The sequence below is a fragment of the Mixophyes fleayi genome, chromosome 8 (genome assembly GCF_038048845.1).
Source record: "Mixophyes fleayi isolate aMixFle1 chromosome 8, aMixFle1.hap1, whole genome shotgun sequence".
Taxonomy (NCBI): Eukaryota; Metazoa; Chordata; class Amphibia; order Anura; family Limnodynastidae; genus Mixophyes; species Mixophyes fleayi.
The window spans coordinates 129,752,943-129,769,962 of record NC_134409.1 but is presented as its reverse complement, the minus strand read 5'-3'; the positions used below and the strand labels follow the sequence as shown (position 1 = coordinate 129,769,962).

At 40.5% G+C, this 17,020-nt stretch overlaps 1 protein-coding gene across 1 annotated transcript in view; it reads right to left on the bottom strand.

Moving 5' to 3' along the window:
- Nucleotides 1–13,523, bottom strand: part of IL17RE (interleukin 17 receptor E) — a 55,330-nt gene extending 41,807 nt beyond the window's left edge. The window contains exon 1 of the mRNA XM_075183515.1: nucleotides 13,128–13,523. Coding sequence (XP_075039616.1) covers nucleotides 13,128–13,277 — 150 coding nt within the window. The 5' untranslated portion in view covers nucleotides 13,278–13,523. The remainder of the gene's footprint in view (nucleotides 1–13,127) is intronic.
- Nucleotides 13,524–17,020: the final 3,497 nt, after the last annotated feature.

Here is a 17,020-nt window from a genome sequence, read left to right as displayed (position 1 = left end):
TTTCGGGGAAAAGACTTTTGCATTCTCCTCCCACGGGAAAAAGAAAATAACTAAATTCAGAACAGGCAGGTACAAGACTAAGTTATAGCATTTAATTGCTATAAATATGCCTTGCGTGCCATCTCTGAATAATAATGGAATTCTACCTGGCTTAATAACTAGGTTACCTGCTGGAATAGCAATTAGTGATAACTTAAATTTAAATCTAAATATATATAAAACAGTTGAGCCAAAAACCATTGTCCAGAATAAATAAGGTTTATGGACATATTTTTTAAACAAAAACAGGAACAATACTATGTTCTCCCTTAGTTCATGATTAACATTTGTTTAGGAATTTTGTTTGCAGTAAAGCATATTTCCTTTGTAGGACTAGGTCAGGCCTGTCCAACCTGCGCCCTCCAGGTTTTGTGAAACTACAAGTCCCAGCATGCCCTTCCAGCTATCAACTGGTTGTCTACCAGCAAAGCATGCTGGGGCTTGTAGTTTCACAACACCTGGAGGGCCGCAGGTTGGACAGGCCTGGACTAGGTGTTGCACAATGCAACAATTCTATCTATCTAGTTTCTACTGGTGTGCAAAGGATTCTGGGAGATTTGATTAAAATGTCAGATTAAACAGCCACTAATATAAAAGATAACAGATCAAATATAAAATAGAGACTGAAAAACAGACAAGGGGATAGATGAACTAAAAGCTCTTAAAAGGAAAAGTAGAGGAGTTGCCCATAGCAACCAATCATATTCTAGCTTTCATGTTCTAGAATGTATTGGATAAATGACAGCTAGAATCTGATTGGTTGCTATGGGCAACACTTTCAAATTTCCTTTTTAGCAGTTGTATTAAATCTAACCCCCAAGATGTCAATGTGAGTTGCACAGAAATATTTTGTGTCGACTCTTCTGGAGCTTTAAGAAGCTGAACATCAGAGGTCCTCTGTTTCAGCAAGTACCGGTGTCCTGCTCTGCAGAGCCAATGGTAGGTCTAATGTTCAATTCAATACATTTCTTATTATACCAAGAGCTGATAAAAATCGACACCACAAATTAACATGTCCAGATTCAATATCTGACCACTACTTGTGACCCTGAGCTGGGTGGGCTCAACTAAACCTTACTCCCGGGAACCAGATAGTGGAACTGAAAGGTCAGTTAGCGCCCGTTTATACTCAGCGTGGGTGCCCCAGGGTGGATGAACAGTTATCTCCAGACCCCCACTCATCGTTGGGCTCCTCAGTAGTCATGGTGATATTTACGCCATTGACCCTGTTGTGTACTTTAAATTATAGGTGTGCTCGGGACAACAGTGGGAACAATGAGCAGCTAACAAGAATGTTGTAAAACCTGCGCTGTTTCCAAGTGTTACAGGAAACTATGTGACTGTAATGAGCTCTTTTCTTTAGTAAATAATAATAAAAAAAACTAAATCCCCCGCTCAGAAAATGATTTATGAGTTTTCTTTATAAATAGAACATAAAACTGTTCCTGAGAATTGCACCCAGCTCGCAGGAGGTCCACAATTAACAAGGGAGTTGAATATGTAGCCGCACCGGTATTAAATAAATGGAACAGAGGGTGTCTCAGTCTGACCACTAAACAGGTAAACTGGTCAACTAATAAGATGCATGGAAAACATTTCCCACGTGTCTGATTGGTTGGCTGGTTTTCAGAGCAGAGGAGCCGGGGATGTTATAGGTCAATCGCCGGGCCACTATCCAAACATTGCTCTACAGCAATACAGAGTTCTACCCCTGAATGAGCCTCTCCATAATGTCATCAAAAAAGATGCACGGACAGCTCAAAAGACATAATGATTTGCAGGTCCTGTACTACAGAACCTGGAGAATTCTGGGAAATATGGGTTCCTGTAGCAGCCCCCAGGGCAGAAAATAGAAAGACAGGTAGATTAGTAAAAACATTTTCATAGGTGCAGCTTTAAGATAGAAAGAGAGTAAAAAAGAAAGTCCCTCCTGGTTAGCACTTTCATAACTCATTGGAAATAACTTGAACTGAACTGCAATTTCCTGTAGATTTATAACGAAAATTATTAGATTGCTTAAAAAAAAATAACCAATCACAAGAGGTTATGCAGCACCTAAACTGACATACATTGTAGACAATTTCCAGGTAGCAAAACCCAATGCTTTATCAGATAGGGCAAGTAGTACATTTTAAATCTGGTGCATTAACTTAACTGGCAATAATCTAGTTTCTAAGAAATATACTGCTTGAAAATACCTGTAGACAACACAGTGATGAACAATCTATTTATCTTTACATCAGGAGACAACAGTAAAACTTCAGCTGGCTACACACTACAGAAAATTACTGCACAAGAGATTTCTGCAACGATTTTACCAAGGATTGAAAGTCCAGATGAACCTGCAGATTCATGTGTACACACCTACACGATTCACCTTCAGATCTGCGCTCTTCATCTCTCATAACTACGCTGCAGGTCGTGAGTGCCTACACTCTTCCACATTTGCCCAACATCGTTGACCGTGATTTTTAGGAAGTTTATAAAGCCAAGTCGAACGATGCGATGTAACTTGATATGATAAAATGTGATGGTGAGAGCATACACACTAATGCCATATCTTACCAAATGGTCGTTTATTGTGTGGTCGGCACGATAATTGGATGAAAAACCTGTAGTCTATACCCAGCTTTACAAAGTAATGAAGTGGAAGAAACAATGTTACCAATTCTGTAGTGAAAAGTTACAGTTCTTGTCTGGTGTGAATAATGATTTCATTATTGTGATATGTTGTAACCAATGTTTGAGTTATTAGGATGTTGGTGGAATTCATTGTAAATATTATTAATATGTTAGTTTATATGGGGAAGAAGGAAGGTTTAGACAATGGTCCTGAGTCATTAAGGTTAAAAAAAGGAGTAAATGATACACAAGGGCATGTGCTACATCATATTGCACAATGGACCAGCAAGAATGCAAAGGTAAAAAGTATTTAGTGGGCTGTGTGATCAGTCACACAGCAATGTTGGTCAGATGGTTGTTGCATTGTATTAGCTGTGTAGAGGGTGGTAATAGGGTAATCTAGGGAGATTAAGATGGTGGTTGAGGAATATCATAAGCTTGCCTGAAGAGGTGGGTTTTCAGAGAACGCTTGAAGGTTTGAGGACTAGAGGAAAGTCTTATTGTGCGAGGGAGGGAATTCCACAAAGTGGTTGCTGCCCGAAAAAAGTCCTGTAACCGAGAATGTATGTCGGTGTAATTTTGTTGACGGCCTTGTATGTTAGTAGAAGAATTTTATATCGAATTCGTTGAAAAACAGGCAGCCAATGTAGAGACTGACAGAGTGACTCAACAGAGGAAGAACGGTGTCCTGGGATAAAAAAAAAACCTCTCTCCCAGGCTTTAACTAGTATATTTGCAGATATACGGTATGTATATGTGCTTTTTGTTTTTACAAAAATACTGTTTTAAAAATGCTGTTCTATGTTTAAGACAATGGCTATACTATTTTATTATTTAAGTAATGGAAGTAAAAGCACTAATCTGGATTTCTGTGTCTCTCCTGGTGTTCATCACCCTCTGTCATCCATCACCAAAACCATCATAATTAAAATTCCAGCTGTGTGACTACAGACAATACAAATTATTATTCACACACTGTACAAAAAAAAACCCAATCGGTTCTAAAACACTTACTATAGACATCTGTGAAACCATCCAACCATCTATGCACTATTTTTAAATGAGTAGAGAGAATAGATTAACATCACTTCCACAATCTCAGCATTTGCTGTCTGAATGATACAATCTGGCGGTGTCTACATATGTGACATGGATCTTCAGACAAATATGTCAGCATGCCATGTGCAACATCTGAAGGATCTTTCTTTTTTTACTTTTTGTCTTGTACGCCTTCATATATTATTTATGTTTTGCATTTCACATTTTTCAGCCGATAAAACCCTGGTGTGGAGAGTCATTTGCCTTTGCACAGATGTCATGATAAGAAATTTTACTACATGTCACGTGTAGATTTTACTTGTAGACTGGAGAATTTAAAGGGACGGTGAACTAAAAGATGTGCAGGAAGCGTATATACTAAGAAACAGTTTTGTTTTCACGTTGCGCAGGCTATGAGAAAACTCACAGGGTTGTTCCTGCAACCTGCTCTCTGTTATATTTCCATTCATTTCCAGAACTGCTCACATCCCGGTTATGTCAGACAGACCCCAAGCTATTGTCTTGTGAGAGGATTAGAGACGCATCAGTTAAATTGACAGGAGAGTTATGGGTGAAAATAAAGGATTTTGGGACAGAACTTTTACACTGGGTCCGAAAAGATTCCAGCTCCTATTTATATAATAATACCTGTCCTGTGTTTTATTTTGTGTTTTATGCTGCTTATGTCTGCATAGTAAATTCTGCTACAGAGCATGTGCCAAAAAATCAAATATTAAGGTGTAAGCATCACTTAGACACGGAGGGGGTGCATTGCGTTATCGTGACCCACTTTACTAGGCTGGGAGGGTGTTACTAGTCCAGGATGATTCCCCAAAATTCTGGAGTCTCCCAGACATAGAGAGAAGCGAGTACAGCCAACTTTAGAGTACCCAAAAAAGAAAGTGATATGAAATATATAATTAACACCTCTTGCTTTCAGGTGTTTGCAGCACGGTGGCTCAGTGGTTAGCACTTCTGCCTCACAGCGCTGGGGTCATGAGTTCAATTCCCGACTATGGCCTTATCTGTGTGGAGTTTGTATGTTCTCCCCGTGTTTGTGTGGGTTTCCTCCAGGTGCTCCTGTTTCCTCCCACACTTCAAAAACATACTGGTAGGTTAATTGGCTGCTAACAAAATTGACCTTAGTCTGTGTGTGTGTGTGTGTGTGTGTGTATGTATGTTATGGAATTAAGACTGTAAGCTCCAATGGGGCAGGGACTGATGTGAATGAGTTCTCTGTACAGCGCTGCGGAATTAGTGGCGCTATATAAATAAATGATGATGATGACGATGTGTTTATTCCCCGTAATCGCACAATTTGTGCGCATTCTATTCTAGATTATTGATTTTCATGAACAAGATCTGAGGTCGTCCTTGGGAAGCATTTACACACGAGATTACACGCAAACCACAATTAATAACTGTCTCATGCATCTCCAAACCCTAGGTGTTTATTTCCTATGTGCTCTTGTGGTTAATCTCACCCTGCCAAAACCAGAGATAATAAAGTATAGAATTGCGAAGACTAATGATACTTGTAATTACATGAAACTGAGACCATGACCATATTGTAAGTACACTCAATTTTCCTCTAAAATGAGCAATCTGGTAGCTCAAGATTTTAACGCACAATCTACTGAAAACGACATTGTATAAGACCATCCTGAGAATCTGCTGTTCAGTGCAATCCTGATTGCACTCACCATTTTTGGGAGTGCAAAATTGTACATTAACTGAACACTTGCGGTTGTCTGTCAGTTCAGAGTAGCTGTGTGCCTGGTATTTATCTGGTATCATGCTCACTGCTCCACAGAGAGCCAGGACACTTGTTCCATCTGTTCACAGCAGTTGTAAATAGGCCGCAGTGATTACCAAATATGATATAGATAGTTATACAAACATGGACACTACACCCTCAACATGACCTGACCACTGGACATGACCATAATACAATTCTATTACACTATATACAGACATAGGACACTACACCTCCAACATGACCTGACCACTGTACGTGATCATAATACAATTCTATTACACTGTATACAGACATAGGATACTACACCTCCAACATGACCTGACCACTGGACATGATCATAATACAATTCTATTACACTCTATACAGACATAGGACACTACACCTCCAACATGACCTGACCACTGGACATGATCATAATACAATTCTATTACACTCTATACAGACATAGGACACTACACCCCCAACATGACCTGACCACTGGACATGATCATAATACAATTCTATTATACTGTATACAGACATAGGACACTACACCCCCAACATGACATGACCACTGGACATGATCATATTACAATTTTATTACTTTTTAAATATTAATTGTTAATATGAGTTATATAGCTTGTAGAAATCAGAAGCAGTCAGGAAAGTGTCCTTGGGTTCGATTCCAGGTTCTTCAGAGGTCTACAGGGGGTGGGGGTTTGGGTATCGCTATTACCTCTCCGCCCAGCGTGTACTATGGTGTAGTTCGGATGATACCAGAGTTTAGACTCATATTGAGGCTGAGAGTCTGGGAATGCTTTCACCTTCTTCTCTCCTCTGGCTCCCAAGGACTCAGTGACCATAACGCTCCCTCTTCACCCAGTCATCTCACATTCCCTGTCTATCTTGGACTCCTCCTCCCAAAAATTTGGCCTTTCTTCTCACCCCACCCCAATGTTTGCCGTTATTTAGCTGACTTTTCTCCTGTACTCACTCCTAAAATGTTTCAACCATGGCTCTCGCAGGGTGTCAGATATCTCAATGACTTCACCTCTACTATGACATTCCCTCAGTTTTCTGATATTCACACTCGTCTCCACATCCCCTCAAAATATTTCTATCAGTATTTACAGATACACCACTACCATAATAGTGTCAGAGCAATGCCTTCTCGCCACCTTTGAGAACTTTTGTCTATGGCGTACCTCTACAAAAGGTTTAATTTCTTTAATATATCACAAACTTGCCCCGTCCGCTTTATACCTTAGGGAATCCCACAAACTTGGTTGAGAAAGAGACCTTGGGGAAACTTTACTAGACGAGGAATGGTCTGAGATATATGAACACACTGCCTCTAGTTCGATTTGTGTCAAAAGAAAAGAAAATGTTTACAAAGTGATGTACCGGTGGTACTATGTCCCCACGCGTTTCCATAAGATCTTCCCGCACTCTTCTGATCGGTGTTGGCGGGGATCCTCTGTATCTGGTGGGGGTGCCCAAAGCTTATTCGCTTTTGGACTGAGGTTAAACAATTGATCCAATCGATCCTTCAGATTGATATCCCTCTGGAGCCCAAAATTTTTCTTCTAACTTTGGGAGCACCATCAGCGACCCATCATCAGAACAAGTTAGCTCGGCATATTATCTTGGCAGCTACCTGCCAAATCGCTGTGGACTGGCGACAACAGGCCCCCCTACCCCTCCAGGCCATTATTAATAGAGTATGGCAGAACCAACGCATGGAATATGTGACCAGCATTAGTCGTAATTCTTCGAGACCCTTCACAAAGTTGTGGGGCCCATGGCTCTCTTTCCAAGCCCTCTCTCCTTACTTGATTCTGCACTTTCCCTATTCCTGCTTCGTCCTCCAATTTATCCTGATCGATTCCATGGACATTAGCCACTCTATCCCTCTCTCTCTCTTTCTCTTCTTTCGCCCCCAATCCTTTTTTCTCCTCTCTTCTCTATCTTTCTGTTCCTTAATATAAAATCCTTGGTCAACCTTTTTCTTAGATATTCATCATCATCATCATCATTTATTTATATAGCGCCACTGATTCTGCAGCGCTGTACAGAGAACTCACTCACATCAGTCCCTGCCCCATTGGAGCTTACACTCTAAATTCCCTAATAATAACACCCTCACACATAGACATAGACAGACAGAGAGGGAGAGACTAGGGTCAATTTTGATAGCAGCCAATTAACCTACCAGTATGTTTTTGGAGTGTGGGAGGAAACCGGAGCACCCGGAGGAAACCCACGCAAACACGGGGAGAACATAGATTGTACGCTCCTCTGAGCAGGGCCATCTCTCCTCCTGTTTCCACCACTTCTAGCTCTGCTCTCCAGCTACTTAGCCCTCCTCCTCGAGGGTCCTCCACCCCACGTCCACTCTCGCTCCCTCCTCCCCCCTGGGAGTCTCCCTGTCTTCCGCGCCCTCCTTCTTGGGCCCCGTCGTTTGCGGATCCTCCCTCCCCCTTCCCCGCCCTCTCTAGCTGTGCATTGAGCTTACTGAGTTGCTGTGTTTACTGTACTGTGCTGTCTCCCATTGTATTGTAATTTTGTTTGTCTCTGTACGGCGCTGCGGACGCCTTGCGGCGCCTTATAAATAAATATTAATAATAATAATAACATACAAACTCCACACAGATAAGGCCATGGTTGGGAATTGAACTCCTGAATCCAGTGCTGTGAGGCAGAAGTGCTAACCACTGACCCACCGTGCTTTTATTGATGTCACGTCTGCACTGAGTGATCTTTTGGCTACGCTGGTTGTAGTTACTGTATGATTATTATGCCTATATATAATTATGCTCTCAATGTCAATTGTACTTTGTTGTTTGACCATTTCAAAATAAAACTTAAAATACAAAAAAAAAAAAAAACAGAAGCAAAAGAAAATCTGGTCCATATTCAAGTCAGGGACAATAAACAATCCCCTGCAGCAAATCCTTGGATCGTATCTATAAACCAAGACAGCCAAACATCATGTGTTTCTGCACAATATATTAACACAGTTTTTGCTTTAAAAGTTACATTTGCAATTTTGCGCACTATTGTGTGGGAAGTGAGTCTTTTAAATGACAGAAGGATATAGTTGTTTTGTCATAAAAAAAAAGTCGAACCACAGGAGTTTCCGTCCAATGAAATGACATCATTGGGACATTCGGCTTGCAGTCTAAGGGCTAGATTTACTAAGCTGTGGGTTTGAAAAAGTGGGGATGTTGCCTATAGCAACTAATCAGATTCTAGCTATCATTTTGTAGAAGGTACTAAATAAATGAAAGCTAGAATCTGATTGGTTGCTATAGGCAATATCCCCACTTTTTCAAACCCGCAGCTTAGTAAATCTAGCCCTAAGAGTACAATCAATCATTAAGCACATAAACGTGGATAGACAATACTGGAAAGTCACTTACATTTAGTTGTTTAGCTATTACCGTGACTGCAGAGAGATCTGTATCGTTTTCTAAGCTCTAAAAATAGGGCAAATCTCACACTGATAAAATCACCCTGGGGTTTGTAAATAGGTCATATTTTTTTTTTTGCTTTTTAAATCAGAACCAGCTCTGGCGGTAATGCAACATTTTCCAGGAACCATAGCAGCACGAAAACAAGACAGAAAAATCCTAGTTTGTGTAAAAAGACGACGAATAGTACATGGAAACAGTCTCCAGTAATACAAATCACCCCAGTAGTAAGCCGAAAAACAAGATGTTTTTACTTATTTAGAAAATGTCAAACATGTCAGATTGTGTGAAAAACGTTGAAAGTTTTGTGTATTTAAAAAAAGAATCACTGGATGGAAACAACTGACCCAACACTAAACAGAGACTTTGGGCTAGATTTACTAAGCTGATGGTTTGAAAAAGTGGGGATGTTGCCTATAGCAACCAATCAGATTCTAGCTGTCATTTTGTAGAAGGTACTAAATAAAAGAAAGCTAGAATCTGATTGGTTGCTATAGGCAACATCTCCACTTTTTCAAACCCACAGCTTAGTAAATCTAGCCTCTTGTCTTGTTGAAAAGCGTATTGATAGAGCATTCTGGGAAAGTAAACCATCGTGGTTTGGTTTCATGTCAGCAATGAAATGATGTCTGTGGACTATTGATCTTCGGATGAAAACTTTGTGTACAATTTTAGGCATCCCTACGCTTGTTAAAGCGAAAATTCACTATTATTTATATGTAAGGTTTAGTTTCATAACTATTGGCTTTAAATATGTATATGCCTAATTCATACCCCCCAACTGTCCCGATTTTAGCAGGAACTGTCCCAAAGTCCCGAAATCTTCTTGCAAGAAGTTAGGGGGTATGTCCCCTGCAGCGTGCACCAGCGGTAGGTAACTCTGCTGCACGCGGTACTGCAAAGGTGTTTTTGGTGGAGGAAGTGGATGCCTAGATCTGAGCACGCCCCCATGTGACATGGGGTGCCCCAATGTGACCACACCCGTTTTTGTGTGTAAATTTGTCCCAATCCCCTGAAGGGAGATATTCCGTTTGCATTTAATGGTATGGGTGGAAGATGATATGAAATAGCAGCCACAGATTGAAAATAAGCATTTGTTTGCTTCCTTGGAGCCGACATGTACCGTATATACTCGAGTACAAGCCGACCCGAATATAAGCCGAGGCACCTAATTTTACCACAAAAAACTGGGAAAACTTATTGACTCGAGTATAAGCCTAGGGTGGGTAATGCAGCAGCTACTGGTAAATTTAAAAAATATTGGGGGGTGGCTTCTATGCATTAGATAAATACATATACAGCTAGTACCATAACTGTGCGTATTGATAAGCAAATATTCCCTGAAAGTACAGTTCAAAAATGACTTGCTTCTTTTAATAAACTCAGGCTCCCAAAATGTCTCCAAATGTACCAAAAATCATTAAATGCCCACTGTCCATGAAAGTACACAGCCAGAGGAATAAAAAAAACAAACATCTTATTTACCTTCCTTGGTTGGCTAATTGGTGACCTAATGCTTTTGAGGGAGGGAGGGAAGGATTTTCTTCAGCCCTTAACCTCCGCAGTGGGACGCATGTGCGTTCCACTAACAGGAAGTTTGTCACTTGCGGTCCAAATGCCGAACTTCCTGTCAGTGGAGCGCACATGCGTTCCACTGCGGAAGTTAAGAGCGGAGGGACCGGAGAACAGGTACTCACTCGTGTATAAGCCGAGGGGGACTTTTTCAGCATAAAAAATGTGCTGAAAAAGTCGACTTATACACCAGTATATACGGTAACCTAAACACAGAGAAGGTCATTTACGAAGGGCAAAATGGCCCGAGTGCGGAAAAATAACTCTATGGTGCTGGCTGTGCATCGTAATTTGTGCAAGGGCCCAGATTTAGTCTGAAGCAAATAGGATGGCAGACTAAGAGAACCAAGGAGCCGGAATTTCCACCAAGTGACTGGAGGAGTAGGCGCATGTTTGTAGAGCAGTGGGAGAAAAAACTTTTGCAGAGCGAAATTATTGAAATTATTGAAACAGGATAAAGGGTGGAGCGGGTGGAGGGACACACAGAGATTAATTTTTGCTCCAGTTTTATATTAATAGTTGAGAGAAAAGCCTTAGATCATGGATTCACTGGATTTAGGGCTTCTCCCTGTGCACCGAGGCTGGTGAAGACTATCCGCTGGGTATCGCTGGTAACAGACTTTGCCAGGGGCCTCGGAAAAAACTCAGGATGGACGAGAGCCGGGCATCAGAACCAGAAAAGTACTTTGTTATGTAAATAGACCATTTTTATCTTAATTTAAAGGTATGAAACTAAAATATTCTTATTTTTCTACTTTTCGTCTATTTTTATTTTTTTACATTTCGCACCTAATTATAATTTTTTTTCAAAAAAAGTGGTTGGAAGCTCAATTCTAGACTTACAGTTCTACCGCTCATGCGTTGTCCGGCGCACCGGCAGGTAGACTGCCACGCCGGCCTGGTGAAGCGGCAGGTATACTGCTGCCAGCCAGTATTTCAGGGAAGCTGAGCACCGTTCGGCTACCCCGCCAAACATTTATTGGTAAATAGCGGCAAGGAAGGTTTTATATTACTACTATATGTGGTGATAGAAAATCTTCCATATCGCCATCTAATAATCAGTAGACCACCTAATTTAAGTCATGAATTAGGCCAAATTGAGCAGTGTTTTAGGAGCAAAAAAAGGAAACGGTTTACTCAGTGATAGCTGTGATTCTAATGTGGTTGGAGGCTGAAGATTTGATGTGACGTTAATGCTATTTCACTGCGTATCTTTCTTACACGTCTAGACGCACTTTATTTGCGGCGGTGTCTCCCAAGAGCGGACAGCAGGCGCATACTTTGGGGTATATTTACTAAACTGCGGATTTGAAAAAGTGGAGATGTTGCCTATGGCAACCAATCAGATTCTAGCTGTCATTTTGTAGAATGTGCTAAATAAATGATAACTAGAATTTGAGTGGTTGCTATAGGCAACATCTCCACTTTTTCTAACCCGCAGTTTAGTAAATCTAGCCCTTTGATGTATGCTGGGCCGGCCATATAGACACATGGGTGTAAAATCGAGGAGTTTTGCGCTGCGCATCCAGTACGCGCAGTAGCTGACCTCCACATTAGCCATCCATTTTTTTTTTTAACTAAAAGCGAGGAGCCAGTGACATTGAGGTATGACTAATATTCATGTTAACTAATATTCATGACGAACTGGTTCCAAGGGAATTACTAAACTACATTCTCATAAATATTCATTTAGCTCAAATATAGCTGCCTCCACTGTGTGTAGCTGACAGGTCTATAACGATAGCACAATATTTGGCAACCTGTGGTTCCCCAACTGAATTAATATTAATATTAATGTTGGAAAAAAAGCTTAGGTGTCTTGACACAGTGCTACCCTTGTTTTGTTATTGCCGCAATAGTGTATACTGTTATTTTTTACAGCAATATCTGTCGCTAACATTAAAATAAAAATGAAAATAACAGTTGCAGTCAAGATTTTATGCAAAAAAAAAATGGTCCTCTATAACTTTAATCCTAAAATGCTGCAAAAATCAAACTGTTGCTAATATTTGATAAATGTCAGTCAATATTTAGTTTGCATTCCCACAGCTTGTAATAAACTTTTCTGTTGACATCACAAGTTTCCCAACATAAAGTCATAGCTGAATGTACAAGTTGATTGTTATTCCTCGTAGTGATACCTATCAGTTCTTTAGCTAATCTCATGTAGTATTACAATTGTCTACTAGACTGTGTTATATAAATATGTAATAAATAACAATATAAGTACCAAATAACCTCACCGGCTCATTTTCAGTAGAGTTTTCAAAGTAAAACAAAAGGATTTGCCTGCCCTGGGAGACTGACAGCGTAATTAGATAGTAAGCTCTGCAGATCAGGAGCTTCTTTTTTATTGTAAACGTCTGAAGTTGCCATTCAGCCTAATTTGTTTGTCACACATGCTCGAATAAACATACAAATATATAAATAAACATATACATATTTATAAACTCTTAAGTGAATGTATACATACAGATAGAAAAATTCCACATAAAAAACATTTAAACTCCAAATCAATAAAACTATACATAAAGATAAAGTCTGCATATATAAGGAAAGACACACATATAAACTACATTATTAATCGTACACATACATATGTACACTCGCTCATACACATAAAATTTAGGGAAAGGAATTCTTACGAAATTTGCGATGACTTTTTTTTCAGATATTAGGTTCTTCTCTTCCTCCTGCGGACAAACATCATGACACCGGCTACAGATCGGCAGCAGGAGTAGGTGCAAGGCGAGGAAGAGCAGCGTTGGGCAGGTACCACATCCAAAGCTCCCCATGGATTTAGAAAGCGCAGTTCATGGCAGGATTCCCTTATCCCACCTGTATGTAGAATTTAGGCTCCATGCTGGAAGACACTGTCGGATCCCTTGACTGACTGTCCTCCCCCTTCCCCTCCAAGTCGCCTCTGTCAGATGGCTTTGTTAGAGCCGGCCAGGCCACATTTTTTCGGCTGTCACCTGAATTCCTCCATCCCTGTCGCCACCCTGCGTTTATTTTCTCTTTTGTGAGTTAGCAAACTCCTCATGCCTGGGACACCCCCCCCCTTCCCCTCCCTTCTCAGTGTAGTTTACTTCCACCCACTCTGTATTTCTTAGTATCTTTCATGCAGTGTGTATGTGTGTGTTCAGAGAATTTCCTGGCAACTGGCCTCTCCCAGAGATGACTCTTACCTGCCTGTAGCCGAACTACGCCCACAGCTCAGAGTCTACGAAGCAGACACCTATAACAGCGGCAATAAAGATCCTCTCTGACTCAGAACACAGAGAGCTCTACTAGTATCTCTAGATTCCTCCCTTGTTTATCCTCTATAGAATCATCTCAATCTTTAATAAGCACCCAGGGCTGGCTGGTCCCATCGTGGGCTACCTTGGGCTATGACACTTGGCTATCTGCATTTTTTTTTTCCTTTAAAGTTTTTCTAATAGGCCGTTGAGCTGAGTCCCCCTCCCTAGGTAAAATTTTCCAGTCTGCCCTTGATAAATACACTGCTGGAACATTATAAAGACATTAACCAGGATGCCTGTACAAACCTTACTACAGAAATGAACTTAATTGTAATTATTGTATAATTTCCTGTTACTCCAGTTTATTGTAGCTGAAATCTTTGAACTAGTGCACGCACATTAACTTTCTGTTTATTTTTAAACCCAAGTTTTATATTAACTTTTTAATGAGGATACAGGAAAAAGACACACATATAATACTTTCTGTAATAAGAATGGCTACAGGTGTATTATAAGTTCAGGGAATAAAGTGTCAGGAGTACATATATTGCTACTTGTTAGCAAACTTCCTCAAGACAAATGGAAGAATAGAACACAGTGGAAAATTCTGATATTAATCAAATCAATGGTCGAAGCGGAGAATTTGGAAGTGGCGGTATGGAAAATGTAATTGGGAATGTAAGTGAATGGCATTTAATAGTTTTACAATGAAGGCAGCAAGAGAAGTGGGGGTATGGCATACCACCGTATACACCCCCACTTTGAACACTGATTCAAATTGATTCAATATTTACTACAAATATAACTCAACAATCAATTGCATAATACATTAGATGCATGCAAGAAAACACAAAACAAAACATAAATGGGTTCATTGACTTGTACATGTCCTCCTTTAAATTTTATTAATTTTTTTTTCCTTAATGGTGATGTTCTGTGCTTTTCAGTCATGCATTTATATCATTGAGTTTGTTAATTTTTCTTGACCTTGGGTAAAACACAAAACTGCTCTTTGGACATAATTAATTGCATGGTAGAGCTGTTACGTAAACCACGGCAACAAAATTAATCATTTCTGACTGATGATGTAAATTCATGTCTGAAAACCAGAGAAAGGAGTGAGAACAAGAAATGTAATTAGCAAATGTTGCAGTAAAGCGTAGCTGGGAAAAAACTCCTTTTAATGATCATTTGTTCTGCTATAAATTGGTCGTAACAATAAAAACAATAATTGTGTAAAATTAGATATAAATGCATACAAATTAGATTTGCCATAATTTATTATATTAGAAAAATGCTGATTTCTCTAAAATTAACAAAACTCTATAAATCCTATTTTCCCACCGCCTCCCACATTTTGAGCCTCTTGGCTTCCGCCTGCCTCTAACATTAAGTGGGAGATTTAAGAAACCCACAACATCATGAGTCCTTACCCCAACATTACTGGTTCTTAGAAATTAATGGGTTCAGTATAAAATAATCAGTTACGCATAAAACAAATAATAAAACAGAAAGTACTTACACATTTACAATTGTAAAGCGCTACGGAATGTGCTGGCGCTATATAAATAAATGTTGATGATGATGATGATTTATATTGAGGAGGGGAAGTCTCCCAAATATCCCAATGATGCTAAAAATATAAAAAAAGAAAAAAAAGTCACAGACTGACGCAAGAAGGTGATGGACTTTTCGGCGAGGGGCACATAGGTCACGACCCCACACTAGGCAGCTGCTGATGCTGGGGGGCATAGCTGAAGGCTGAGGACAAGGGTCAGATGTGGTCAGGGAGAGGTCAGAGGTCAGGACAAGAAGCATGGCTGCAAGGTTAAAAAAAAAAATTAGGGTCACGAGCAGATAGGAAAGTTCAAAGACAAAGCTGGATCTGTAGAAACAGGAACAAATCAAGCTATGGTAGAAAAACGTACTAGGTCTTTCTCAGGCACTGGATGTACACTGATGTCAGAAGAAGACAAGATAGCGTGGGTTCCTATAAAGATGAGAATGTACAGATTATAGGTGTGATAACACAAAGAAACCATTATTTCATGCATTCTGCCTGGGATCCTCATGTCCATAACTCCCACTCATTTCTAGATCTTACTGATGTTAGATTGCTGATGTACTTGCCAAGATGTGTCACTGATACTGAAATGGCATTTTATGTAAAGAAAATGAGATTCGTTAATCTGTAGGGCAATGAGCAAGTAGGACTGGGGAAGGACTAGCAAAAACTAAAAAATGAACACACGTAATAGAGACAGCCTCCAGAGCCGCCGAGAGGGTGGGGGGGCGGGTACTAATTACCCGAGCCCTAATATGCCAGGGGGTCCGGCCTGAGCCCTCACTGTCGACTGTTTTTTGTTTTTTTTTTCGTTTTTTTAAACCTAAATTGTTTTTTCTTTTGTCTTTTTTTTGCGCGGGGGGGGGGGGCGGTTGGCGGCTCCACCCCCTTCGTTGGTGGGGAAGCAGGGTACTTAGAAAAAAAATAAAATAGAAATACTCTCATGATCACGGCACCGGCGTCCCTCTTCCCTCCTCCCTGCTCTGTTCGTGCTGAATGTCGGGTTTGACGTCATCACATCACGCCCGACATTCAGTGAGTAGCGGCGCAGAGAGGACCCAGCAAGAAGACAGAAGAAGAAGTTAAGGAAAGGAGGAAAGCAGAAAGGCACAGTGTGATGAAGAAGGGGGGGCACAGTGTGATGAAGGGGGGCCAGGTGAAGGGGGGAAAAGTGCATGGATGGCGCAGTGTGGTCATAAGTGGGCACAGCGTGGTGATGATGAAGGGGCACAGTAATGTGTGTGTGATGGCACAAGGGGCTGGTGGCAATGTAGTGTGTGTGAGGTAGGAGGTGGCTAATTAATGGGTGCTATTTTGTTTGTGGGGTGATGGTGGGGCAATTTAATTGTGGGGACTATTAATTTAACATGGGGTGGTTTGAGGGCTATTGAATGTGGGGCAGAGTTTGGGGAGAATGAGGTCTCTTAATTAAATGTGACTATGAATTATTTAATAGCAGTGATGGTTGCAGGAAATAGGTATATTTATGAAATGTAAATACTATTAATTTATTGCTGGGGCTGTTTGGAAGGAGAGAAATAGGTTTATTTATTAAATGGGAATACTATTATTTTAATGTTGGGACTGGAGGAAGGCCTAATTATTAATCGTGAGTGCTATTCAACGCTGGGGCTGGTTGGAATTTTCTAAATGTACCCATTTTTTCCCCAAATAGGACCCCCAACATTCCAGGACCCAGACAAGCCGCAACTAAAGAAACCAGCAGCCACAG